The sequence below is a fragment of the Phasianus colchicus genome, chromosome 20 (assembly GCF_987193195.1).
Source record: "Phasianus colchicus chromosome 20, bPhaCol1.hap1.1, whole genome shotgun sequence".
Lineage (NCBI taxonomy): Eukaryota > Metazoa > Chordata > Aves > Galliformes > Phasianidae > Phasianus > Phasianus colchicus.
Window position 1 is genome coordinate 823,300 of NC_143455.1, and position 27,667 is coordinate 850,966.

Below are 27,667 nucleotides of genomic sequence, written 5' to 3' on the forward strand. Positions count from 1 at the left end.
AAATAATTTTCTTCACAGTTTAATTCATTCAACAATATTGTGGCAAGTACTGTCTATTCCTGGTACATTGTTATTCTTGTATTTGTCCTGAAAACTACTCTATGAATAACTGTGGTAATGTCCCTATTTCTCTGTAATGAAAAAACAACTTTTCTACAGAGGCCTTCTTTTCTTATTTTACACCATGACTATCTGTTGGCTTTCTAAATGTGCCTGAAATCTTCACTGCACCAAAAAAGAAAAAAAAAGAAGAAAAAAAAAAATCCACAAGAAACCTCCCATGTGAGTCAAGTTATCTAAAGATCTAAAAATGGCTCCATAAACGGCTATAAGTTAAAAATAATGTTTCTCTTGATTCCATTAATAAACATCATTCTGGTTGCTGGGTCTTTGCTGTTAGAGTAGGCTACTCTGAATAATCAGCATAAGAACCACTGTGTCGTCAGTCATTATCAGCCTTACACACAAAAGCCATTTTACTCCCCCTTAACAAACAGTATTATTCTTCTTTGCGCTTAGCTGTACCAGACAGAAGTCTTGTCAGGCAGACGAGTGAAGAATTAAAAAAAAAAAAAAAAGTGGCCAGATCATACAAATCTATGGCTTATTTGGTACAACATTTTACTTGAAAAACATTCCCCTTGGGATTTGCAGCTTGCAAATACTATTGTCAGCCACGTTCTCAGTATGAGCAGGGCTAGAGGGATCAGTAAACCCTGTGGAGTAGTTGATGAACCAGCTGACAGGGAATGCCCAGCCTGCCGTGCCGCAGCATTTCTGCTGTCCTCTGTGTAAAACAAGAGCACATAGGAATGTTAGCACCGAAGAAGCAGAATTGCTGAAATACTGATCTTTCAGAGAAAGACTTCTCATCTCAACACGCCCCAACACTAAGATGCAGCTGAGCACCAGACTCTGGAGATGGTAGGACACGTTTTCCTTATTAAAATATCTCCTCTTGACTAATGAAGTGCATGCTTTTATTATTAGCTTTGGGAAGTATCTAGTCTAAAGTGTTTCTGCAGTTTAAATAAGAAATAAATTAATTTCATAGGGACTATGAGATATGACTAGAAGAATTACTTAACTTTTGAGGAGGACAGACTGAGGGACAGAACTATCAGAAATTTGAACGTATTTGGGGAGAATGTGTGCAGGGCAATTTGGGGCATTTGTGTCTTTTCACATGGCAAAGATAAGCTGTCATTTATGGGACTAAGAATCACTTCTGAAGACTGCTCTGAACTAAGCACCAAAGCATGAAAAATCTATGATGATCTCACTGTCTCTTAATTCAACTCTGTTGACTTTGCTTCAAGATTTAGTTTTGCTGTGCATTTGTGGTAGCACTTCATAGTATAGAAAAATCTACTACTTAAGTTTGTGTGTTGTTTCAAACATAATGTTTATGACTCCTAGAAGGAGATGAGCACCACTTAATCGTGACATAGAAAAGCATCTTTAAAACAGCACCTGGACAAGGGCTAAATGAATGTAAAAATTGCACGGGTACTGGGCTTCTCTCTTCTCAGTAAACGTCAAGGACAGTGAGTTCTGAATGAGGACATGACATTAAGAATGTCCCTTCCACCACTGACCAAACGAGATGAGGAACTCCTGTTACAGAGGAGGGGGATGGGAATACTAGGAGTCTCTGGGTAGAACAGGCAAAAAGAGTGACAACAGGTGGTTGAAGGAGTTGAACAACAAGAATGATGTGGAGCAAAGGCACATCTTACTACCATAGTGTTAGCATGAGAGAGTGAATAGACCAGAAAAGGTCTGAGGTTGCAATCTCTGACAGATAACAGAGTTGCCATAAGGTCAGATAATTAATATAGTGTAGAGTAGAGTAGAGTAGAGTAGAGTAGAGTAGAGTAGAGTAGAGTAGAGTAGAATAGAATAGAATAGAATAGAATAGAATAGAATAGAATAGAATAGAATAGAATAGAATAGAATAGAATAGAATAGAATAGAATAGAATAGAATCATTCAATTGGTGGAACCTTCAAAGATTGTCTAGTCCAACCACTTTGATGTAGATGTCCTCCTGTGAATGCAAAGGACACGCATTTCATCCCTTATCTCTGCCATGGCTGTACTCTTCTCAGATATAGTTTTATACTACTTTTGATCATAAAACAAGTTTGACCACTCCGAGCATCTCTTAACAATAGAATGAGGTGCTATGCATTGACTTAGAGAACTATTGCAGGATGTTCTTGTATTACCTTTTTCATCAAACCCATACCATTTTATGATTCCATGATTTTTCTGTAATTACCATGAGGGTTCATCCACAACCTCAAATCACCCCCAGAAAGTAGGGTTTTTTTTCTTTTTTTTTCTTTTCCTGTGTTTATTCTGATTGTTTACTTATATGGTATACTTATATGATTTCAGTACTTTTCTATTGCAGTGGTGGATACAGTCCATCCTTTAGACCAGATTCGTAGCTACCCAAGAAAGGTCTCTTTCAGGATAGAACAAGCATAAAGAAGTATTTCAGAATGCTGTCATTTCATATGCCATCAGAGGATGAAAGTGCTAACATCTCCAAGCACTGAAGGAAAGGAAAACTTCCTGCTTGACCTAAACTGTAATGCTTTCTTCACTCATTAAAGTATCTGCCATCAAGATCACTTCAGACTCTATACCTAAAAGCATTACCAGCTTGCAAAATGAAAGTATGTTGTGCAGTGTCATTGTTTACACCCACCCTCTCAACTATCCCAGGAGTGTCCCACATGCTAACTACTACCACTTCCCTACAAGTGCTTTCCCAATTTGTATCTCCCTTTGTTGTTTTCAATTAATTTTTTTGGCAGGGACTTGTAATGTGAGGAGTCTCTAGGCACAGCCTGCCTGCCCATTACTTCTGCAGTGCCAGGGTGTGCAGAAATTCAGAAAACAGATTTGAAGTATCCCTGCCCGTGACGGGGAGTTTGGGCCATGCAGCCGAAACCATTCTATTATGATTTTATGATTAGGTATTCAGATAGTCAGGAAATGGGCATGAAATGGATGGAAGGACACTGGGTTTACAAAAGCAGTGTGGATCCCCCTTCTTGAATATGTCCAGTTGTTAAACACACTGCCAAGAGACTCTTCTGCATTCCTCCATACTTCTCATCTCACCTTTTGCCACTGAAGCCACATTCTATACAGGAACAGCACTACCTGTACAGTGAGCCAACTACATGAACACTGCCAAGGCTGTGTTCCCAAAGCTGATAAAAAGCAACATATGCAAAATGTGGGGTCATGTATCGTATCAACAGCTAGATGATATTTTATTGACTGTTTTCTATCTTTCCCTTTTCCTTCCTCTTTCTCACCTCATTGCTTTCTTTCTCTTGCTCTCTCTTCCTGTCTGTTTCTCCCTTAATACATCTGCATTTCTATCTTTTCTTCTTTCTGCATTTGTCTTTCTCAACCTTTCACTCTCCCTCTCATTCTCTCCCTTTTCCTCTTCTTTGCCTTTTCTATTTTTCTGTCTTCCTCCATCAATAGAGAGAAATGAATTTTTTTGACAAGACACTGCTAATGGGGCCTGAGTAGTGGCCTGAGTGCATGTCTTGAACATGCTTTGGGAACAGGAATGCTGAATCTAGCATTATTGACAAGAGGTGTCTGGTAGGAATCATGTTTTTTCCAAGATCAATTACCTTTGCATCAGCACTTACCAGGTCAAAGCAGCCTCACTCCAGAAATAGTGTGTCAACACAAAATGACCCCTGTCCTCCGTGTATGGCAGCAAATCACAAAGGGAGGAGTAACTAATTTTCCTTACCCCTGCCATTAATTTTCCACTCACATTACAAGAAGTCATTTCTGAGATGCTCAGTGGTAAGGCCAGGTCAGCCCAGTGCAATGTGCAGTTTGGAACTGGATTGAGATGTCATAATTCAATGAACGTGTAATGTTACCTTTCACCACCTGAGCATTTAGTAACAAATTCTCAAGACATAATTGCTGACAGATGAGAAGCCTTAACATTTTCGACTGCTTCATGACTCTTTCACAGTTGGGCCACATAATTTGTTTTGGATAGTCACTGTAATATTCTCCAAGGGGAAGAGGGATTTTAGTGATCAAACTATGGTCCTGGGTCCATTGTGGTATTCTTTAGCCAAGCAACAGGCTGAATAAGATACTCAAGGACCTAGAAATATTTCTGCCTGTTTTACTGATCCGCAGTTGCAGTACGCTGATTTCAGAATTAAGCCTTATTTGTAAGTTTAGTTTGCTTAGTCTTCTCTTAAAAAAAAAAAAAAAAAAAAAAAAAAAAAAAAAAAAGAAAAGAAAAAAAAACAACAAAAGCAAGGACGAAATCAAGCCTCTGGGAGGGCACTGTGTCTGATGTTCCCTATGCAGCCTGGATGGAGATTAACCCAGGGTGTTCTTCTGCACTGTGCAGCTTTGTGGGCTTTATCATTCATATGGGAGGAACTGAACAGTGTAGAAATATTCTTTGGGCTACCATCCAAGGGAAAAGTTTTTCATAGCATTATCAAAATGAAAAGATCTTGATTAGAGTTATATGCATCTTAATACAGAAGTTGTTGTTCTTTTTCTGCCTTTCAATGTGTGGAAAAAAAGACTGTATCTAGAAAGAAAGAATCTCACTTCTTTTTGGAGCATGCTGGGGAAGGGAGAGTGGAGAGGGGCTGTCTCCCTTCTTTGGATCCCAGATATCACTGGCAGTGATGCAGCTTTCACAGTTTCACACATAAAGATGCTGTCTCTCAAGAGCAGTCATACACAGGGTGTCATCTTCTCCTTCAATATATTTAGTTGCTGCTTAGCAAAGTACATCCATATTTGGTTACAACATGAGAGGACTCCCTGGGTCTAAGCCTCAGTGTACCTGGGAGAAAGAGAGCTTCCTGATCCTAAATGCTGGTGCTGCAAGTACACTGCTGGCTGTGGTCAGTGTCAGACTTTCCTCACACTCCCTCCTCCACATCTCTTTGGCAGCAACTCCAGTTCCCTTCTCCAGCAGCTTCACAGCTCTGTGAAGTACTCTATGGAAACAGTGAGGCTGAGCTAGCTAGGACCTCAGGGGGCACAAAGAGTCCCTGTACTGAACGTACTGACATTAGTAATGCCCATAGCACATGAGTGTCCAACCTTTTGGCTTGCCTATGCCACACTGAGTGAAGTGGAACTTTCTTGTCCTGCATACACGTATGTTGGTTCCAAAGCCTCCTATTTATTTCCACAAAAACTACCAAAGAAACAGAGAGCACAATAACACACTTTGAGCAGATACATAACACAAGTTTTCTACTGTCACCACCATCAACTATGAATTTTTGCCAGCAATGAATAAAAGCCTGCATGCTTTACTTGTAATAATCTAACAGCAGAGGTGACCCACTGTCACTGTCTGTCATCACTGCTGAAATACACCAACGAATTCACTGTATGCCACTCCACATCCACTGTCCACATCCACTGTTTATTCTCCATAAATGTTCATGAGCGTCAATGAATGCCAACATGTTCCATTTTGTCCTCATGAAGGAATTCAATTCCAGGCCTTTGCTTCATATGCATTTCCATGTCAGGTGCCATTTTGCCAAAGTGCCTCTCTGCTGCCATCTGCTGCACAACAAGAGAATGTAAATGGATATTGGTGGGAAGGTCCAACCTCTACTGCCATCCCACCAACATCTGCCTCTGACATTGTGTGACAACATGATAAAACAGGAGGCATTACTTTCAGAGCGGCCCTCATCATACAATATAGTTGATGTATAAAAAGTAACAAAACTTATTTTAATTTTTTTTTTGTCTATTAAAATGTATTAAAAAGAGGGCAAAAACTCCCACAAAACTAGTAGGATATTAGACCTTGTTTCTGTGAAACAAACAGGTCATGCTGGTTTGATAGCAGTGGTTGTAATTCTAGTGAGCTCTCAAGGTGCTCATCAGAGATGTTTGATGACATTTTGCTCCTCCTGTGCTTCATTCTTCAGAACAGTTGTTCATCAGCATATGCACTGCCAAAAGTGAATGAGGTGTGACTGTGATGTGAGGGGTATTTCTCTTTGGTAAGAGACAGCTGATAATGGCCTGGTGAAGTCACATTTTTGTTTCCAACTCTAAAGATTCCATTTGAAAATTTGCAGATAATGTATTTATGTTGACTGAAAATGGAGCTGCAAATAAACCAAAACATTGATGATTTTTTTTTTTTTTTGCAATCTTGAGACCTATTCCCAAATTCCTTTACCAAACTGCATGTTTTTGCTGCTTGCAGGATGGTGTTTAGCCAGTGTATCAGAATGCATCCATCACTGGCCATCAGGTGAGCTGTCCCTGCCCTGCACCCCATCACAGAGGCTCAGCCCAGATGGGCTCATGGTGCAGTGAGGTCTGCTTGGTGCTGAGGGGAAGGGCCGCCATGATGGTGTGGGGCAGGGATGGCCGCAGGGACAGCTGAGCTGGGCTACATTCAGACCATAGGCTGTGGGTTACATATGCCTGCCTTTGCAGATACACAATGCACCAGGGTCCAGTGCTGCACTAGCCTGACAGGCACTTGCCTTTGTAAAACTCTTATTCCATGTAAATGAAGCAACAACGTTTCTTTACAAGCGACCCGGATAACATTACTCTTTGCTTCAGAGTAAATCAAGCTAGAGGTGCTGTCTGCTAAGGCTTCGTAGACCTCTTGCTTCACTGCTGAGAAAAGCTGCAGTCAGTAGCACCATTTATGCCTTGAAGATTTTCTTCGTAGCCTCATTTTCCTCATTTTTGTCTTTCCCATGTGTTTTTTGTTTGTTTGTTTTTCTTTTTAGTTGTTACTCTGTTAGGGTTGAAGAACACTGGCTTTTAGCTGTGAAAGAAAGGTGCAAATGGCTACCGTGTTCAGTGTTTCACTGTTTTCTCATAGTGTTAGGCTAGGAAATTCCTGTCATACTGTCATGTTCCTGGAGTTGTTCCCATTTCAAGTTTAAAAAATTAAAAAAAAAAGAGTTGCTATTTACCCTTAAACATTTATTCTTGCAGAAACTAATTCAGATATTAACTTAAAACTGCATTGTTGGGGAACATTGTGTAGTGCTGCAAAATTTTGCTTGCTCTGTTGGCAATAAATGTTACCTTTAGAGTTCAACTCCATAACATTAATTGTTCTTAGAATCATCATTTGAAAAAAGCACACCCATTAGTAACTGTAGTGACTTGAATTCTGACAAATAGCACTACTGCTTCTGCTGTGTATGCAAAGGAATCTACAGACTTTATTCTCTAGACATTGACATGGTTACAAAGACATAGCAGAAAAAAGTGACAGAAGGTTCACATTTTGTGCACTCCTAAGGCCACTTTGTTGCCTCATGACATCCTCACTCTTCCCCTTCTATCTTCTTACTGTGAAACTCCCGACTCTTCACTCGGAGCTTGTTGACCTGTGACTCTGCAATGTCAGCCCGCTCCTCTGCTTCCTCCAGCTCGTGCTGGATCTTGCGGAATTTGGAGAGGTTGACATTGGAAAGCTCCTCCTGTACAGGGAGAGAGTGTTGGTGGTGAACAAAGACAAGTGTTTCACTTCTCCTGTCCCTACATCTTGAGATCTATCAGGTCTTTTCCAGGTTAAGGCATGTACTTTTTATAAGCACTCTATCAGTGGTTAAATATAAGCCTCCTCAATTTCAGTTATTCATGACACCACTGTCAAATTGAACACTTTGTCTCACAGTTGACCACTGAACTCTACACAAACTTAATTGTGTTTCCATGCTTATAACCCACTGTGTGATTCTCCCTTGGAAAATGACTCTTGATCCCATTAGCACGGTACTTACAGCCTCCTCAGCTTGTCTCTTGTAGGATTTCACTTTCATCTGTAGTTTGTCCACCAGATCCTGGAGTCTAAGAATGTTCTTGCGATCTTCCTCAGACTAAAGCAGATGGTAAGCAGAAAAGAGAGAGAATTGGTTTTCCCCACACCACAAAATGACATTTCCTCTTGGACTTCATGGAAAAATACCTTGATTTTCTGTCAGATGGGTGTGTCAACACAAAGATGCCATCAGCCTTACCTGGTAGGTCAGCTCCTTCACCCTCCTCTCGTACTTGCGCACACCCTTCACAGCTTCAGCACTGCGCTTCTGCTCAGCATCAACCTCCCCTTCCAGCTCCCGCACCTGCAATGAGAGATCCATCAATGGAGCTTCCCTGCTATCTCTGACCTGGGATTGCACACTCTTGCACAAACACCAGTCCTACGCACTCTGGCCTCCAGCTTCTGGATTTGCTTCTTGCCTCCCTTCAGGGCCAGCTGCTCTGCCTCATCCAGACGGAGCTGCAGATCCTTCACCGTCTGGTCCAAGTTCTTCTTCATCCTCTCCAGGTGGGCACTGGTGTCCTGCTCCTTCTTCAGCTCTTCTGCCATCATGGCCGCCTGGAAAAGAAAGAATCACTTTGTGACTGGAGATATTTGGGGAGAATGCATCCACCATCAGCAGTGAAGGAGCACCCCAACTCACATCAGTGATGGCCTTCTTGGCCTTCTCTTCAGCATTGCGGGCTTCCTGGATGGTATCCTCCATCTCACTTTGAATTTGGGAAATATCTGTTTCCAGCTTCTTCTTGGTGTTGATCAAGCTGGTGTTCTGTTGAAGAAAAACCACACGGCATATATGTCATACACATATATATCATCACTTATTTTCAGTAAAATACCATTTCCCTGCTTTTAATTAGAGTTCTATTAGTTTTTTATATGAAGAATGACCCTTGCTGATAATAGTAATGGTACAGATCTGCTGAAGTTATGTACTTATTAAAAAATTAAAACAGGTTTAATCATTAGATGCTTTCAACCCATGGACTTGCCTGGGTGTGGAGGAGCTGCACACGCTCACTTGCATCCAGAAGCTCCTGCTCAGCCACTTTCCTCGAGCGCTCCGTCTGCTCCAGGGCTGCTCGTAGCTCCTCAACCTCAGCCTGCAACAGGTTTGCTCTGCGCTCCACCATGGCCACCTGCTCCTTCAGATCCTCCTGCGTCCTGAGAGCATCGTCCAAATGTATCTGGGTATCCTGGTTGGAGATATGAGACATTGTGAGGCATGTTCCTCCTGTTTTCTTATTTCCTATTTTCACATCACTGTGGAGCTCATAGAAGACAGGAAAATGTTTATCGCTATAAGAAAATGGTGAGCACATCTTTGGTTCAGACATACCTTGAGCACTCCTTGAGTGTTTCTGAGGTTCTTTTGTGCCTCTGCAGCAACACGGTTGGCATGGCTCAGCTGAATCTCCATTTCATTTAGGTCTCCCTCCATCTTCTTCTTCAGCCGCAGGGCTTCATTCCTGCTCCTGATCTCAGCATCCAGGGTGCTCTGCATTGACTCCACAATTCTGAGGTGATTTCTCTTCAGCTGGTCAATTTCCTCATCTTTCTCTGCTATCTTCCTATCAATCTCAGACTTGACCTGGTTGAGCTCCAGTTGGAGGCGTAGAATCTTCCCCTCTTCATGTTCCAGGGAGGCCTAGGAAGAAAAAATCAAATCAAAACAAACCGAGACAAATAATACAATCAAAACATCACCAAATAAATGAAAAAAAACATTTAATGAATTAAATGGCTTAAAGACATAGAAACTAAAATCCCATAGAGACTACTGCATAGCATCATCAATGCACAAAAAAAAGAAAAGTATTGCCATATAATGGAAGACTGTAATCATGCTTAACACCCTACACCCCATGCCTGGAAGTTAACCTTACATGCACATAATTTCAAAATGATAGGTTTCTAATCTATGTTAAATAAACAGTTGTACATAATAAATAGAAGATAAGCAATTAAGGAAAAAAGAATGCACCTCAGCTTCCTCCAGGGCAGCCTGGATTTCAGACTTTTCCTGCTCAATCTGCTTCTTGACTTTCTCCAGCTCATGAATCGCCTTTCCTCCCTCTGCAATCTGCTCCGTGAGGTCAGAAATCTCCTCTGTAGAGAAGAAGGAACAATCACATGGTCAGATATGGAGCATACAGGGAAAGGCCCTGTGACACCAGCATAACAGGCCTGCTCCCATCACTGCAGGCACAGACCCAGGTGGAGAGGTGGGCAGGAAAGCTTCTGAGAAAGCCCCGACAGCAGGAAAGGCTGAGCGACTTACGCTGCAAGTTCTTGTTCTCTCGCTTCAGCGTTTCCAGGTGGTCCAGGGACTCCTCATAGGCATTCTTCATCTTGAACAGCTCTGTGCTGAGGGAGCGAGACTCCTTCTGGGAGGCCTCCAGCTCAGCCTGCGTTTCCTCGTACTTCTGCTTCCACTCCGCCAAGATCTGAGGAAAAGCAAATCATGAGTTCGGATGCGGCAATCATGTTCTGCCCAGGAAACACAGGCCTGGAGCCCAGAATACCTTGTCAAAGTTCTTCTGTTTCTTGTCCAGAGCTGCGCAGGCAGCATTTGCTCGCTCCACGTCAATCATCAGGTCCTCCACCTCATTCTGCAGCCTCTGCTTTGTCTTTTCCAGGGAAGCACATTTGGCATTCACGGCTTCAACGTGTTCCTCTGCCTCCTGCAGGCGCTGTGCCAGCTTCTTCCTGGGAAGAAGAAAGCGCATACCAAAGTCAGGAAACAAAGAGTACATCATACTCTGTTGCTTTTCTTAACAGTGTACCTAGCCACTCCATAGTCTGTAATCTACAACCCTTAGTTCTCAGTCTGCCATTTTCTGCCTTCTGTGCATATTTTCATTTTCCAGTCCACACACATTAAAGGATGCATTTTCCCTCCTCTTGCCATCTGTCCCAAAGCACGGCATTGGCTTCTCCCTGACAATACTTCAGTGTATATACTTTCAATTTTTGTTATTACTTTCTGCCCACCTTCCCCACTCTCCCCACATACTTGGCCTCTTCCAGCTCCTCTGTGCGCTGAATAGCGTCTGTCTCATATTTGGTTCTCCACTGGGCCACTTCGCTGTTGGCCTTGGACAGGGCACGCTGCAGCTCAGCCTTGGCTTCCTGCTCCTCCTCGTATTGTTCTCGGAGCAAGTCACAGTCGTGGCGGGCAGACTGCAAGCCATGGGCCAAGGCACTCTTGGCCTAGAGTAGCAAGAGTGTTTGAAAAATGTATGGAAATTTCCAAACTGAAATGTTTTAAAAAATTGTTTCTTTATGAAATTAAAACAGTCCTTTCAGTGGAGAAGGAAGTGTCCAGCATTCACAAAAATATTAATGAAAAGATGACAGTGAATGAGCAGCATAACCAATGTGGGAAGACACACTGTTTTCATCTATGTCATCATTCTGGTTCCATCACTATATGTTTGTCTGAAGCCCCTCTTGGTCAAGAGGACCCATAGGATGAGGCAGAGTTTTGGAAAACCTCCTCACCTTTATTTCCTCCTCCAAATGCCTCTTGAGTTCCTCAATCTGTTGGGTGAATGCCTGCTTGCCTCGAGACAGCTGAGAAATCAGAGCATCCTTCTCCTCCACCTGGCGTGAATATTCACCTGGGAGAGTTTGTAGATACATAGGCCTTTAACTGCCACTGATTATAGTGTTGTGGACAGTTAGGGCTCTAAGACAATACGTTTGGCAGTGCTTACAGAAACTTAAGATCTCTTTCCATATATTTTATCCTGAAAGGACAGAAAAGTCCCCCTACACCAACTTTCTGATACTGTACAATGAAACATTAGAGTGGTGAATGTCTCACCTGATTCTGTTTGCAGACGAGCTCTTTGAGCATTAAGGTCATTGATCATCCGTTGATGCTCCTCTTCTTTTGTCTTAATCTCACTCAGATGATCTTCCAATGCTCGGCATGTCTTCTCCAGACTTGCCTACATATAAACATAGACAATACAATCTGGGTCACTGTTATTCAAAGAAAACTAATACTACTTCATAATGGTCTGCAAAGTGTTCAAGAGAAGCAAGGTACAGACTGTTCCTGTGAGCACTCAATCTATAAAACCTATAATATACCTTGGCTTTGGAGACAGACTCCATGTTGCTGGCCAAGTCATCAATCTCCATCTTCAGCTCACTCTTCTCCTTCTCCAGCTTCTGCTTCACTCGTTGCAGGTTGTCGATCTGCTCCCCAAGCTCCGCTGTGCTGTCCGCATGCTTCTTCCGCAGGGCGGCAGCCGTGGCTTCGTGCTGCAGCGTGGCCTCTTCGAGGTCACGGCGCATCTTCTGAAATTCTGCCTCGCGCTTCTTGTTCATATCGATCTGAGCTGCCGTAGCCCCTCCTGCTTCCTCCAGGCGCTCGCTAATCTCCTCCAGCTCCCGGGAGAGGTCAGCTCGGTGCTTCTCTGCTTTGGCCCGAGAGGTTCGCTCTGCCTCAATTTCCTCCTCCAGTTCCTCAATACGGGCCTGGGGAACATCAGGGACCCTTCGCATCCATGTCCTTCTCCTTCAGATGTTTTCTGAAGGGCAGAAGGGAAGGACCAGAGACTTGCCTGCAGCTCCTTGATCTTCTTCTGTAACTGCATGCCCAGGGCTTGCTCATCCTCAATTTTGCTCTGGATTTGACTGATTTCAAAGTCTTTCCTTTTGCACAAAGCAAATGATGTTAGTGCCTGAACAAAACTCCCAGCTGCACCTGCCCAGCACTCAGGTGACCCACAACCTCACTTACTTCTTCAGTTTCTCATCCAGCTGCTGTTTATCATTTTCCAAATCCATTATGCTGTCATGGGCCAACTTCAGGTCTCCTTCAAGTTTCCTCTTAGCTCTCTCGAGGTCCATGCGCAGCTTCTTCTCTTGCTCCAGGGACCCTTCCAGCTAAACAGAATGAGATCATTAATGCTCTGCCAGACATGTTCATCTTCACAACTGTCCTATAATAGCCATATGCTTTTGTTCTTACATCGTCCACTTGCTGCTCCAGCTTGGTTTTAGCTTTGGTCAGCGTATTGACTTTGTCCTCTTCAGCCTGCAGGTCATCCAGTGTCTGCTGATGGGCTTCTTGGAGGGCTTTCTTCTCTTTTGTCAGCTTGGCAATGTTCTCATCCAGGGCTGCCATCTCCTCTGTGAGATTTTTCACCTTTCATAAGAAGGGAGCAAGTTCAACTAAAGCAAGCAGGTTCAAGACTCCTGTAACATGTGGACTTATAACCCTCTTGAGTCTTCCCCAACTCAAGACATTCTGTAATTCCAAAAGCACAAAAACACAGAATGTTCTTTATTGGATTGTGAGTGACAACTTCTGCCTCATACCTTGTTTTCGGTGGCATGCTTCTCCTTCTCAACCTTGGCCAACGTTAACTCCAGGTCATCTATATCTTTCTTCAGCTCTGAGCATTCATCCTCCAGTTTCCTCTTCTTGGCTGTCAGCTCAGCATTAATTTCCTCCTCATCCTCAGCTCGTTCTGTCACCTCCTTAATTTTGGCTTCCAGCTGGATTTTGGTTTTGATGAGCTGGTCACATCTTTCCTCAGCATCAGCCAAGCTATCTGCTTCCTATCAGGAGATACAAGATATCTTTATTTTCTGGCTTTATAATAGCTACAATTTTTTTTTTTAATCTTTTATCTCAGTAAATTCAAGTGTAAAAGCTACATTTGAAATCGCTGTTCCACTCATGAACTCTTTTATCAGTTTCTGTATCTGTAAGAAAGTTATGCACACTGTCTTTTAGGCATCATTTTGATTTTCTTTAAGTTCTTTCCAATCTGTCTCACAGAAGTGGTAGTTGTGTGGATACCTCCTGCAGTGACACAAATCACAATGTTGATCATCTGGACTAGCTTTTTTCTTCAAACATGGTAATCAGCTTCCCTTTTGTAATTGATAATGCTATACAGAGTAATACATACTGTTCTTTAGAATGCTAGATAAAGAAGAATATCTCTCTTCTACACTCTTTAGAATTATTGCACACCTTATAGCGGCATGCTTGAATTTCTAACCACTGTGTCTGGAGTTTTCAATGCTGATTTAAGGTTGCTCTGTATTCTTTCAGGCTTTGATATTTTACTGGGATAGCTTTCTACTAAATGGATTTAGCTGACAGACATCTTTACTTGTAAGACATTCAAAACTGGTGTTTTTCTCGTTTAGACTGAGAAAAAATATGCTGTAAATGCTAAAAATTACATAACTAAAGGAAACATGAGCCTTTTCATCTTTTCAAAATCTGTCTGCATTAGGGTGCTTCTTTTCACTTTTCCAGGGATTACTGAACTCTCCAGTGCATAGTAAAACACCTTTCAACAACCCTGGTAGATGAGATTTTTTCAGAAGCAAGAATTCTCTATTCGTTTCTTCTTGGGCTGAAGCAAGTTTGAAACTATACTTCCCCACTTCTCAGTAAATGAATAACAACTAGTTATGGAGCAGCTGAATTTTCAACCGTCAGTTTGAACTCTAGAATTTAATATTCAGAATGAATTCATGGTTTACTTTAGATCATGGTGACACCAATCTGTAACTTGCAAGACTCACTGAGTATCTCATATTGACAAGCTGTAGATGTCTTCCTCCACATAAAGCAAGAGAACTGACTCATGTCTGAAGCTACCTTTTACTTTTCAGTGAATATCAGAGGCCACCAGGCCATTGCCAGACAATAATTTATTCAGCTTCACAATCAATATGATGCCTACCTCACTAAATAGCTCACATTTCATCATATATAATCTGAATGTCATGTTGGGAAAGAGCAATCTGAATTTACATGCCCTTTTTCTGGATGGAAAATAAATGGCAATACTCACAGCCTGCACTTGGAGCTGCAGATCATTTTTCTCCTGCAGCAGGGACACCATTTTTTCCTCCAGCTCCTTCCTCTTTGCCTCAGACTTTGCAAGCTCTTCCTTGGTCTTCTCAAACTCTTCCTTCATGTTGGCCATCTCCTTCTCAGACTCTGCGCTCTTCAGCAAGGGCTTGATCTTGAAGAACAGCTTCATCCAGGGCCAGTGCTTGACATTCATGAATGCACGAACATTGTACTGGATGCAGAAGATGGACTCTCTGAAGCATAATTAAAACGTACATTTGATTATTTTGTATGATATGATCACTAGGACTTTCCCCAAAGTACAGTGCCTGTAAGTGAAGATGGGAGACACCTACCTCCTCTCCACCATTCTCTGGTACTCCACTCTCATCAGGAAGCCCCTGCACCTGGCCTGTGTGCGAGTGATGAGCTGTGCCAGCTTCTCATCCCTCATCTCCTCCAGGAGTCCCAGCAGCCCAGCTTTGAAGAACACCTGAAAAAAGGGAACATTGCAGTGCATCACTATCAGGTAGAACAAAACACAGATACAGGGACTGAGTTGAGGAGAGTTGGTACCTTGGTGTGACCAAATTTGTACTGGGTGTGGTCCACATCGATTGACCCAAGAAGCTTCTCAGAAGCTTTCTTGCTATCAATGAACTGTCCCTCGGGGATGGCACTGGCATTAAGCACCTTGTACCTGTGACAAGCGAAAGAGGAAGGTAAGGCCATTCTTCCCAAATCTCAACATTACTTACAGTCATGCTAAAAGGCAGAGTGCTCTTACCTCTGTTTGAAGTCTGCATAGAGGACTCTGCTGGGGAATCCTTTCCTGCAAATCCTGATCCCCTCCAGCACGCCGTTACAGCGCAGCTGGTGCAGCACCAGTTCATGCTCCATGGCACCTAACAATTAATTTTACAAATGAATACCACTGTTTCCACCACCAAGGGAGATGACTTCAGTGTCTCTGTGGGAGCATCTTACCAGGTGTTTTTGTTTCATTTGGGATGATGCAGCGGACAAAATGAGGGTGAGTACTCCGTAGGTTGGTCATCAGCTTATTTAAATTCTCCTGTGGGATCAGGAGTAGATTAAAATTTTTTACTTACACACTCTGTATATAGGTGAAAAGAATATAATGAATCTTTGGAGAATGTAGCTTTCAGATCCAAACTTTAAATTTAATGAAATCTCCTATATAATCTTATTAACAAAAAGTTTAAATCTCTTAATCATAACATGAAGGAAATGAAAAAAATTAAGACAATACATAATTATTGTTTTTACTACATCATGGATAAAATAAAATTCTTCATAGAGAATAGAAGTGAAATTTTGAAACAAATTCTGGGGGTCACCTGAAGAGTGCTGGAAACATATCATAAATGTGCACAGAAAATAAAGAAGAAAAGGCAGTGAAATAACATTTGTGAAATTTATACTTATTGGTATTTTTTTAAAGGAAAGCATAGATTCTCACTCTTAGGTTCACACACCTAATAATGAGTATGTACTTGCCTGAAACTGGTGCAAAATTAGTTTAATTCTAATTTGCAGAGATTAAAACAAACAAACAAACAAACAAATTTACCCGAAAAAGAGCTGAGACAGTCTGGAAAGAAGACCCCTTCTTCTTACCACCCTTTTTGCCACCACCACCACCAGCCTCTGACAAAGTAAAGATAATAAAATATTTTTTATATTTTTTATGTTTTTCAGATCAGTTCATAATTCTGAATTTTGTAGAATCACTGCACACCAAAGAGTTGATATTTCAGAAGAACTGACCTGCCTCTCCACCAGCAGAGGCAAACAGTAAGGCCAGTGTCTTCACAGATGATTTCTGGTACAACCCAATGACAGTTTCGTTCAGGGGGTCCTTGTTCTTCTCAAGCCAGCCAGAGATGTTGTAGTCCACTGTGCCAGCGTAGTGCACCAGGGAGAAGTGGGCCTCAGCCTTGCCTTTGGCAGGCTTGGGCTTCTGGAAATTGTTGGACTTGCCCAGATGCTGGTCATAGAGCTTGTTCTTGAAAGAGGTGTCAGTTGCCTTGGGGAACATGCACTCCTCTTCCAGGATGGAGAAGATGCCCATGGGCTGAAAGAAACAGCAGTAAATACAATAGAGATAAAATATAAATCTGCTTTCATAAGGATATTGGTGTAAAGCATGGGAATTTGAGAAATGGATCCGAGTTTTTTTAAGCTTTGGACATACATTTTTGAAAGAAATGTGAATTTCTAGTATCTGGAACTGTTGTATTTCAGAACTGATCTCATCACAAGAGGCAGATTTTTCTAATTTTTTTTGAAAACTCTAATGGATCAAAAGTAGATTTTTATTTTTGCATCAAGCCTTTCTCTAGTTAACAAGATATAGACAAAATTATCTAATTAAATTTGACATTTGTTCAACAGATCAACAGATGCTTTAGATACTTCCTGAAATCATATTTTGATGAGATATCCTTGTCTTTTCATTAGAAGAGGATATTACACAAAAAGTTTTGTCTTACAGTTATATATTTATTCGGTCCTGTTCATCCAATACCTTTTTTCTATGTGCACATCTGGTTTTACTTAGTAATTGTGTTTGTGAAATCACAACATTAATATTTAGATCATAATCCTAATGCTGAAAATAAAAGTTCCTGAGTTTCTATAAAGAAACTGTTTTATCTTTGCAAACTTAAAAATATGCTACAAAAAATCCTACATATCAACTTATGTGTGAAACATGTTAATTATTCTATTTGCAAATGAGTGAAATTGCAGTTTGTTTTTTAAAATGTTTACTAATGTACTTAATGAATATTCTAAAGGTACTTAATTTGTAACCAAATTGTTCTTCCTTAAAAATTATTTTCTGAACTAGAGCAAAAAACTGATGCTGAAGAAACGCCCTAGAATTCTGCCACAAACAACATAAACCATCTTAGATATAATGAACGTACTTTTTCAATGAGCTCAATGCAGGCAGCCAGGTCCATCCCAAAGTCAATGAACTCCCATTCAATGCCTTCCTTCTTGTACTCCTCTTGCTCCAGCACAAACATGTGGTGGTTGAAAAACTGTTGGAGTTTCTCATTGGTGAAGTTGATGCACAACTGCTCCAGGCTGTTGAACTGTGCAAAAATAAGATTTACTTGTCAAGGTGAAGTACTCTCAGTAGAGCTTATTCCTGTGTGTCTAGATTAAGGGTTTTTTTTATGGTATAAACATCTCTGGGTTTTGTTGTTTTTTGGTTTTGTTTTGTTTTGTGCCTGTTATTTTTAAAGCAAATTTCAAAATAATTTAGTAATCTTATCCCTAATAATGTTCAATTTACATCTGTTTTTTTGTTTTTTGTTTCTGTTTTTTTGTTGGTATTATGTATATTTTCCTACTGAATTAACAAAACATATTAGATGTTACAAGTGTTTGCCAATATTACCTGCACTCAGGTTCTTTTATTTTTACAAACCATGCTTGCCCACCTTCTCTGCTTGCTTTGAAGGAAGTCAGTAACATCCTCCTCTTGGAATCACATTACAGGTCTTCAAAAGCAAAGGGTATGTATTGCCCACTTTTCAAAGCGTTGGGACAAATTTGTACGGGACTTAGGTTTAGCTTTCTATTTAGACAGTCTGCAATGTTGTATGCTATTTGTCAGTGGAATTTCATCTTTAATAAGAAGCTCTAGCTAGTGAAAAACTACATTTTTGGCAACTATATAGAAGGCAGCAATGCAATTTCTTTCCTTTGTTCTTCAGGATACTATTACATGAAAAATATCTAAGGCTAGTGCTGTGAGATGGAGAAAAAGCAGTCACATATTCAAAAGCTGTGACATATTCAAAAAGGCAAGCATTTCCAGAAAACTGGAAATATGCTGCTTGCAGTAAAAAGCAGACCTTTATTTGAAATTGTAAGTGAACAGGTGGTTTTCAAAAAACAGAATAAAAGCGACACATCTCCAGTTTCTTATGACCTGCAGTAGTCTTTAAAGATTTTACTGTTATTTCTGACTTTCTTACATCAAAGATCTCAAAGCCAGCGATGTCCAGGACACCAATGAAGTACTGCCTGGGCTGCTTGGTATCCAGCTGCTGGTTGATGCGAACAACCATCCACAAGAACATCTTCTCATAGACAGCCTTTGCCAGAGCACCAACGGAGTTGTGCACCTAGAAGAGAGAATAATGTAGCAGGAGCAGAATGCCACCCAGAGCAAGAAGTACAGTACTCTAGAGGTTCCCAGTCATCAGCTGTTTCTTACCTGCTGCACAGTCTGACCCTTGGTCACATACTCATTCCCAACCTTGACACGGGGGTAGCACAGCGCCTTGAGCAGGTCTGCTGAGTTCAGACCCATCAGGTAGGCAGCCTTGTCTGCAACTGTATGCAGAGAAAAAGAGCGATACAGGGGCAGTGATGAGTGAACTGTGGATTTTCTCTAAGAGCGAAATACTTTAAGTTAAGTTCTTTAATTGCAATACTTACGGTAGCTTAAAGGAAATTTTAGAAATATGATTACTGTGGAAACTGAGATTTATGTCTTCATAAAAGTGAATTGGAGCAAGATACCTGACTGCTACCTGCCAGTTCTGTAACTATTTCTGTTATTGGCAGCTCTCCATATTAGTAGTACCTTCTGTGCCATCTGGCTCTGCCTGCTCTTCTCGCTGTTTCTGCTTGAACTTCAAGTTCCCATAGTGCATGACAGCCCCTGTTAGCTTGTAGATGGCAGTCTTTTCATCAGCAGTGAAGCCCAGGATGTCAATGGCACTCTGGCAACAGATTCAGTGAATGTAAATGCCACATATATTAAATGTATTAATAAATGTATTAAAATTTCTATGTATAACTTACATCTGTAGCCATAAGCTCCTCCTGGTCATTAATGCTGGGAACAGTGATCTCGCCTTGACTCACAAAGTGGTAGTCATACGGGTTGGTAGTAATGAGGAGCATGTCTGTAAAAGGGAATAGGACATATCTGGGCATAAGAGTGAAGACAAATATTAACTATGTTAAAACTTTACTAAAAAAAAAATGGTATTTCCTACCAATTAGCTCTGGCTTCTTGTTGGACATGATCTGATAAAAGATGTGGTAGCTTCTTTCAGCCTTGAGCTGGAAAGTGACCCTGGACTTCTCCAGCAGATCTGACAAGGAAGGAAGAAAGAGTTAGGTACAAGACAGGGCATGGAGGTGGGAATTTGGGAAGGAATATGAGCAGGCCAGGAGCATCTCTTACAAGTTTCAATGTCAGCAGAAGCCAGTTTGCCTGTGGCCCCAAAATGGATTCTGATGAATTTACCCTGTTGAGGGGAAAAAATTTACCTTGAGATTTCACTAGGAAAGACCATGATCTTGTAACAGTATTATTCACAAAGGGCACATGTTGAACTAAGAAGTTCTGTGAGTTTGTTTTTTGGAGTTTTATCCCCACTTAAAACAGAAACAGAAACAAACAAACAGAAGAAGAAACCAAAAGCTACCAAACAAACACAACCAAAGAAATCCCACCACAAGCGAAAGAAGAATGAAATTCAGGAAAAACTGTCAAAAGTAAGATAAAGATAAAGGCCCAGATATCCCTCATTGCAGAGGAGTGGGAAAATTATTAACAGCCTTTTGTCATTTATGCTTCAGATGGATATAGAAAAAGAACTCATGGAATAAGTGTGTTTTTTGGGTTTTTTTGTTTTTTTTTTTTATCTTATGGAAAATGGAAGGTAGTATTTATCCTCTGAATAGTGGAAGTACACAAAATGTAGAATTTGAAGCTGGGACCGTGGATTGGCATTGCAATTTTTCAAGGATATTTCACAGCCTATCTACTAATAAGCCTTTTGAATGAAAAGTGCTACAAATATGTCATAGAGCAGTTCAGTTTGCTATACGATGTCTTGAAAACTTGTTTGTCCTATCTCTCAGCTCGTATCAAGGTCTGAAGTGTTAAATTACTTAACCTGCACAGTACTGTATTGAACAAAAGTGACAGTAATATTTCACTGATTAGATACAAAATTCTAGTTTTGCATTATAGAAAATGTACACAATTTTATATCAACAGTCTGCATGACAGATACTAGGGGTGTATTTAGATATATATATACAAAATTCTAAATACTCAATAATAAATACATTTGCATATATTTTAATGATGCCTCTTTTTACACATTTATTAACTGTAAAACACTTCATGTAAAGACAATTCTAAACTGTGTAAAACAACTACATAGTTAATTAGAGAATTAGATAGCTTTTTGTTTAAAAAAGTATGAGGAATCAATTAGTTCAAGAAATACATCCATCCTATCATGTCACTTCTGAAGTGACAGCTCCTATTCTGATATCCATGCCCACCCATGAATATCAAAATCTCTGATCAAAAACTTACAAAGCGTGAGGAGTTGTCATTCCTCACAGTCTTGGCATTTCCAAAGGCCTCCAGTAATGGGTTGGCGCTGATGATTTGATCCTCAAGCGTTCCCTACAAGATAATAATTGTTCATTTACAGTGTTTATTTGATCCAGGTAGCAATTAAAGACTGAGTTCTTAGTCTGTCCATCGTAGGAGCTCACCTGCATTTTGCCGGACTGCTCCTCCTTCTTCTTCTCCCCGCTAGCTGCAATTGTTGCAAAGTACTGGATGACACGTTTCGTGTTCACAGTCTTCCCTGCACCGGATTCTCCGCTGTCCAGCCAAACAGAGAAGCAGAGAGCGTGAGGTCAGGGAGAAGGTCCCCTGGCACAGGGCAGCCCCGCAGGGACCCGAGCAGGGAGCGTACTTACGTGATCAGGATCGACTGATTCTCGCGGTCTGTGAAAGAGGCAAAAGGAAAGATATTTTTTAAACGGAGAACATAGCAAAACTGAAAATTAGTGCTATAAATTTAAATTCCACTGACAAAAAATATGTTTGTGGTTGTTTTTTTTTTTTTACTATGAATAGTTTATTCAATTTCATTTCTTTGTAAATTAATAATTTTCCATAAACTTTAAAGAATCTTGAACAGTTGTGTTTTTCTTCCATACTGCAGTGTTATGGTCTATTTTATCCTGCATGAAGTAGAGAGAACGGTTTTCATTTCTGTTAATTTTGATAGTTTTGATAATTTTCTGCTACTTAGACTGCATTTACAGTAGATGCAGGATTTTCATACAACATATGGAGTTCATGACTTCCTGACTTGTAAGTTCTGCCTATTGTTTCCCATAACATGTTAGCTGTGGTTCTATAGCTTCTTTTTAGAAATAATGATGTAAAAAAAAAACCCTGTTCAAGCCAGCAACAATTGACTGAAATAAAGCACAGATTGAGTGTTAAAATAATATCAACATATTTATCAGAAAAATTCTTTTTAATACATTTACTTTGAGTACCACTCACCAGTCAGCATGAACTGATAGGCGTTGTCAGAGATGGAGAAGATGTGTGGAGGGGCCTCCTGGCGCTTTTTGCCTCGGTAGGCCAACACCACCTCCGGGTTGTACACCGGCAGCCACTTGTAGGGGTTGACAGTGACACAGAAGAGGCCCGAGTAGGTCTGTGAGGAAGGGACATGGCACGTTGGCTTCCACTCAGCCTGGCACAGCAGTCCTCCCCAGCTACGCTACCCAAGGAAGAGAGCTGCTGGTACTTACGTAGATCATCCAGGCTGCATAACGCTCTTTGAGGTTGTACAGCACAGCGGGTTCATGGAGGTGGGTCATCATGGCCATGTCCTCAATTTTATCATACTTGGGAGGGTTCATGGAGAAGATTTGATCTTCCTTCACAGTTAGAGTCTGCCAAAGAAAAGACAAATCCCTGCATGTCAGCTCAGAGACCACTGTGGACATCAAATGGTGTCCCCCAGCCTTTCTTTTCACTCACTTCTCCACCTTCAGTCTTGACAGTGACCTTCCCAGATTCCTTGCTCTGGATTGTCCCTTTCACAAAGGATTCTTTGGGATGCACCACAAAGACAGATGTCTTGGCATCAAAAGGCTTGTTCTGGGCCTCGATTCTTTCCTTCTCTGACTTTCGGAGATAGGGAGCGGCCTCTCCAAAGATGGCCATTTCAGAATCTGAAGACATGGCGGCACTTTATGAAGGGTCTTGTCAGCAGAGAACTCTATGGAAGAGCAGATATGTTATCCAAATGAGTCAACAATTTCGGTTGCCATTCAATTTTCTGGAATCATAGAATTCGACACTGCATCATCGAATTATTTGGCTGGGAATACTCTCATAACATCTGTCCATGGTCCATTTTTTTCTGTGCAAAGCAGATACAGTATTGGATTTCACCAGGAAATTTTTAATTAAGAGTACTTTTGGAGGAATACTACCAGGCTACTGTGATGAAATCAACATCAATAAAGCATCTGTAATTTTATACGCTCAACAATTTAAAAGTATTTTTAAAATAATTTGTGTCCTTCAGCAAGCACTGGGTTCCAATAAAGAAATAAAGCATCACAGTGAGGCGTGTATTCATACCACCTATCTGGAGTTACCCAACCAAATGCCCAAACTAACAACTATACAGGCCTACACACAAAATAGAGGTGGGTGAATCCAGAAGGTGTTCCAAGGACTAACTATTGCTTGATGCTTATTGCTGGTGCTCTGAATCATTCGCTGGAGTTTGCTCCTCACAAGTTTCTTAAGGATTCCTGCATTGTAAATTCAGGCTTTGAAATAATATGTACAACTTCTCTTTCTGTGTGTCTTTCTGTTTATAGGACTAGAAACACTAGCTGCAGATTCTAAACAACTGTACCTTCAAGCAACATCCATCCTGCTTGTCCTCCTGCAATACTGATGGATGTTGCATCCCTGGTTGCACAGTGGTGCATTTGCTCCTGTAGAAAGATCCTGTGATACAGAATGCTTTCCAAACCCACGGTGAGGGCAATCTTCTAAAAACATGAGTGGGGCTAAGTCAAACTACCTCAGGTTAAAGAAAGCGTGGACTCCAGTATCTTGATTTTTTTTAGTATAGATTCTGATTATCAAGCATGAGTAAGATGTGTTCAACACATTTCCTACTGTTGAATTGAGTTCTGCATAAACTCTGAATGTTAGCTGAGGTATCAGCCATACAAGTCAGTGCTGACTTGAGCCCTGCTTATCAAATTGTCTCCTTTAGGTGTTTAAGAGTTACAAAAAACTTTTTTGTGTGTTTAAATTGAGAGATTTACTAGGTCCTATTTAGAAACAATTCTGGTTGTTAATTTATTGGAGGCAATGTCAATGTTCTAAAAAAATCATACAGGAAAATTCAGAGATCTGTTCCATCTAAACAAAGTAAGACTTTTTCCATATTTCATCTGAGAAAATACATGTATAAGTTACAGTTTCCTGTTTAATCTCATGCTTAAATTTCAATGTGAATCTCACCTTAAATAATCTTCACTGTTATTTCATTGACAGTTACAAGAGATTTACCTCTGGAAAATAGTATAGTGCAAATAGTAAATAAGGATGGATAATTCAGTAAGTTAAAATATTGCATCATCAGAGAATAGTTATATTAAAAAATCATCAGCTTCAGTTCAAGAAATTACGTATCAAAATGGATATTGAAAGTATTGAGTTCCCAAGGAAACATTGCATGTCTAGTAATAGAAAACACCTGAGTTCCTAGGAAGTCAGACAGGCAATTTATTTAGATGTTATGTTAGAACTTCTAGTTGCAGAAATGAATCAACCAAATGCTAACACTTTGCACAATTCCTAATAGCATGCTGAGCCCCCATTTTACTCTGTTTAATTTCAGCCATAAAGTAAAAAGATATCTCTACAGATTTTTTTTAAGTATGTTAGTTGTTTTTGGCTTTTTTACCAGGTTTCCTAGTACAAGTACCACATGCAGATTATAACCCCACAGTATGGTCTGGTAGGCATTTTCATAGCAATTTCTGGCCAATGTACAGTGTATGTTCTGCACAATAATTCCTACATTTTATTGCAAACCTGTAAGATTTTGCCATTAGTTGTTCTGTTGGCTGGCTTTGTCCAGCTTGACTTCATGCCAGAACAGACCATTTTCTCCACTGATCCACTATTAAACATGAGGAATCCCCAGGAAGCATTTCCTGGCATGGCAACAGTGGCTAATAGCTTCAAGCACATACACTTCGAAAAGCTTGCTTGCCATGAGCAGCCTAGCCTGCTCAACCATAAATGTGCTGTGTTTACCATAACAGGGCAGTGGACAGGAATATATGGGCTTTTGTCAACTGCCCATGCAACTGCGCAGAAATCTGCCACGACCAAGAAACAACAAAAAAATCAGATCTACAGAAGTCCTCCATCTTTTTGACTGTTCCTTAAACGTGAGTAAATTAGGCTCTTACCTCTTGTGACACAAGAAGGTCTTGTGCTGGCTGGAAGATGATCAGTGCTGTAAAGCAGAAATGTTAGACCCTTCTTACCATTGCATAGAATTTCATAAATCAGTTTAAGTTGAAATACAAACGTGCTTTATGTCACAGACTTTAAATGCTTGCAAACATAGATATATATACCAAGACAGCAGTGGGATGCAGGGACACTGTCCCTTTCTGCAAGTCACAGGCACTCACCATGAAGTTTTCTCTGGAGACAGGACAGCAGAGCTTCAAGGAATCTTTTATAGAGTCTGGTCAGCACATGCTACAGATACCTCCTCTGTCTTTGGGCAAAGCATTTTTGGCAAACCTTGTTTTTGGCAAAGCATTGTCTGGCAAACTGAACGAACTGAAAACTGGAAAGTGATGTTGCTAGATATAATTAGAAATTTTTGGTCTTGCTCTAGCTATGTGGATAAATCTCCTATAAATAATATGAGAAGATTCTTAGGGAGAGAATTTCAGCTAATGCTGACTTGAGGGATGAGAGCAACTACTATTAACTGTAGGCCATGGATGCTCCATGAATCTGAGGCAGCAGGGACAATCATTCACTGGGCAAGCAGGGTGACATTTGGATGCATACCTTAACCTTTTCTTGAGGGCAGCAGAAGTCTAATGACAGCTGTCCTTTTACAAAGCTCTCCACTTACAGACTTTGGATATGAGAAGTGGATTTTATTGTTGGCTGCACTTAATCAGATTACTCTACTTCTTCCAGCTGCAACATAATTTACCTTAATATGTGAGATAGAATTGCCACCTCAAACCAAAATAAGTGTTCATTAAGCTGTATTTCATCTCAGAATAAATAAAAAATAGTATTCTGTTGTGTATCTTCCAACATCCTGGAAATCTTGAGTTTACAGATTTATAGTAGGACAGATGACTGTGTTCAGGAGTGTTTGCTAGACGTTTCTTCATTTGATTTAATCACTTCAGGTTCAATTTTACTTGCCCTCTGACCATGAGATTTACAGTTTAAATGATTTTATTGAAAAATATTTTCTTTTTGTGATGTCCCTGTTCTCATGATAGAAGTATTATGCATAACAAGGCAAGTAGTGGTGATCTATTTAATTTCTCCTTGCATGGAATTAATTATTTACTTTGCATTAGCTTTTTCATTCTCCCCAGTAGTTTTATACTTCTGTATTATCTCTCTCAAGATTTGATGAAAGGTAGTGTTAATACTGCAGTCCATGGATTTAATGGCTGCCCATCAACTATGTAAAATGGAGCTGTTTTTCCAATGTACATTTCTTTGCACTTACCAATATTTTATTGCCCGGTGAAAATACCATGAGATTCTTCATGGTGAGAAACTAACTGAGGGCTTATGGGTAAGGATTAAAGAGTAGAGAGGTAAGGGTGACATTGCAGGCATGTCCAACCCACAGCCCATGACCACAGTGGCCTTGTCCAGCCGTTTCTGCAGCCACCCCTGCCCAATGCTTTTGACATAAATGCATTCCCTGCCAATTTTCAGATGGAATGGGTAGAGTTGCAATCAGATATTCAGCTCAAAGAAAAACTGAGTCATATCTCTTTCATCTTTCTGTAAGACCTCTCTTACCATAGACAGATATCCCTCACTTCATGTCTTATTCATTACATACATTTGTGACCAATTGTTTTCCAGGATGAAACACAGAAAGAGTAAAATTTCATTAAAAAGCTCTAACAAACATCTTGGGAACTCTCTGGGAATTGCAATCACTCCCATTGAACCAGGATGAGGTGTTAGGCTCAGAAAAACAGGGTTAAATACCCCATTACTTTTATCTTCCTTTGGCCTTCTTCTTTATTCAAATAAAAATATTGATAAAAATACGGCTTGTTGCTTATATGCTTTAATTATATTATATATTTTATGAAGGCTGCTCCAAAAGAAATGTCTCCTGTTTTATATTATATTGGTTCACAATGTCAAGAGGGAGATGTTGGAGGAATGGAAGTAGAGGTTGAACCTTTCTGCCAATATTCCATTACATTTTGTTGCTGTATGACGGATGGAAGCAGAGGGGGTATCCTGACAAAATGGCATCTGACATAGAAGTGTTTATGAAGCAAAGGTGTGTCACTGAATTCTTGCACGTGGAAAAAATGGCACCCATTGACATTCATCGATGCTTGCTGAACTTCTATGGAGAGCAAACAGTGGATGTGAGCACAGTGAGGTGATAGGTAGTGCATTTGAGCAGTGGTGGCAGTAGCAGTGAGTAACCACTGCTGGTGCAAATTTTGATGAGTGCAGCCAGTAAGCTCTTTGCTGGTGAAAATGTATCTCTAATGCTGATGACTATGTTGAAAAATTGTTTTGTAGTTGAGAAATTGCTCTATTAAAGTGTTATTATGCTCTTCCTGTCAATCGTAATTTCTGTGGAAATAATTAGGTGTTACTTTTGGTGCAAGCCATGTATATGCAGCCCAAGACAATTCATTTTAACTCAGCACGGCCCAGGCAAGCCAAAAAGTTGGATACCCATGCATTATAATCTGTCTGCTATAGGATGTCTGGTCAGGAAGAAGGGTGACGACCTCTACAGACAGTTAGGAACAGCCTCATGTTTCCAGACCTTAGTTCTCATAGGGGACTT

The 27,667-nt window shown here is 40.6% G+C and overlaps 1 protein-coding gene across 1 annotated transcript; it reads right to left on the reverse strand.

The window, feature by feature from the left end:
* Positions 1-7,343: 7,343 nt before the first annotated feature.
* LOC149915333 (myosin heavy chain, skeletal muscle, adult-like) lies at positions 7,344-22,767 on the reverse strand. Its single transcript, XM_090122121.1, has 38 exons — positions 22,564-22,767; positions 22,332-22,475; positions 22,078-22,234; positions 21,480-21,507; positions 21,270-21,381; positions 21,085-21,177; positions 19,936-19,999; positions 19,745-19,843; positions 19,548-19,651; positions 19,327-19,465; positions 18,955-19,073; positions 18,713-18,862; positions 17,651-17,821; positions 16,488-16,794; positions 16,291-16,367; positions 15,684-15,771; positions 15,484-15,601; positions 15,273-15,396; positions 15,053-15,189; positions 14,695-14,950; positions 13,196-13,438; positions 12,846-13,022; positions 12,615-12,760; positions 12,436-12,526; positions 11,960-12,349; positions 11,688-11,814; positions 11,363-11,481; positions 10,875-11,071; positions 10,384-10,567; positions 10,140-10,305; positions 9,843-9,967; positions 9,198-9,506; positions 8,851-9,054; positions 8,502-8,627; positions 8,246-8,416; positions 8,055-8,159; positions 7,818-7,913; positions 7,344-7,514 (listed from the first exon to the last, which is right to left on the reverse strand). The coding sequence occupies exons 1-38, from the start codon at positions 22,765-22,767 to the stop codon at positions 7,359-7,361; spliced, it is 5,823 nt and encodes a 1,940-aa protein (XP_089978247.1). The 3' UTR covers positions 7,344-7,358.
* Between the last annotated feature and the right edge of the window lie 4,900 nt (positions 22,768-27,667).

Excerpts from the sequence above, each read along its gene's own strand:
- LOC149915333 (XM_090122121.1), bottom strand. The coding sequence starts at position 22,767 with ATGTCTTCAGATTCTGAAATGGCCATCTTTGGAGAGGCCGCTCCCTAT. Across the intron at positions 12,761-12,845 it reads TGGAGCAGCAAGTGGACGAT|CTGGAAGGGTCCCTGGAGCA; the intron begins GTAAGAACAAAA and ends CATTCTGTTTAG. Across the intron at positions 11,815-11,959 it reads AGTCTGTCTCCAAAGCCAAG|GCAAGTCTGGAGAAGACATG; the intron begins GTATATTATAGG and ends GTTTATATGTAG.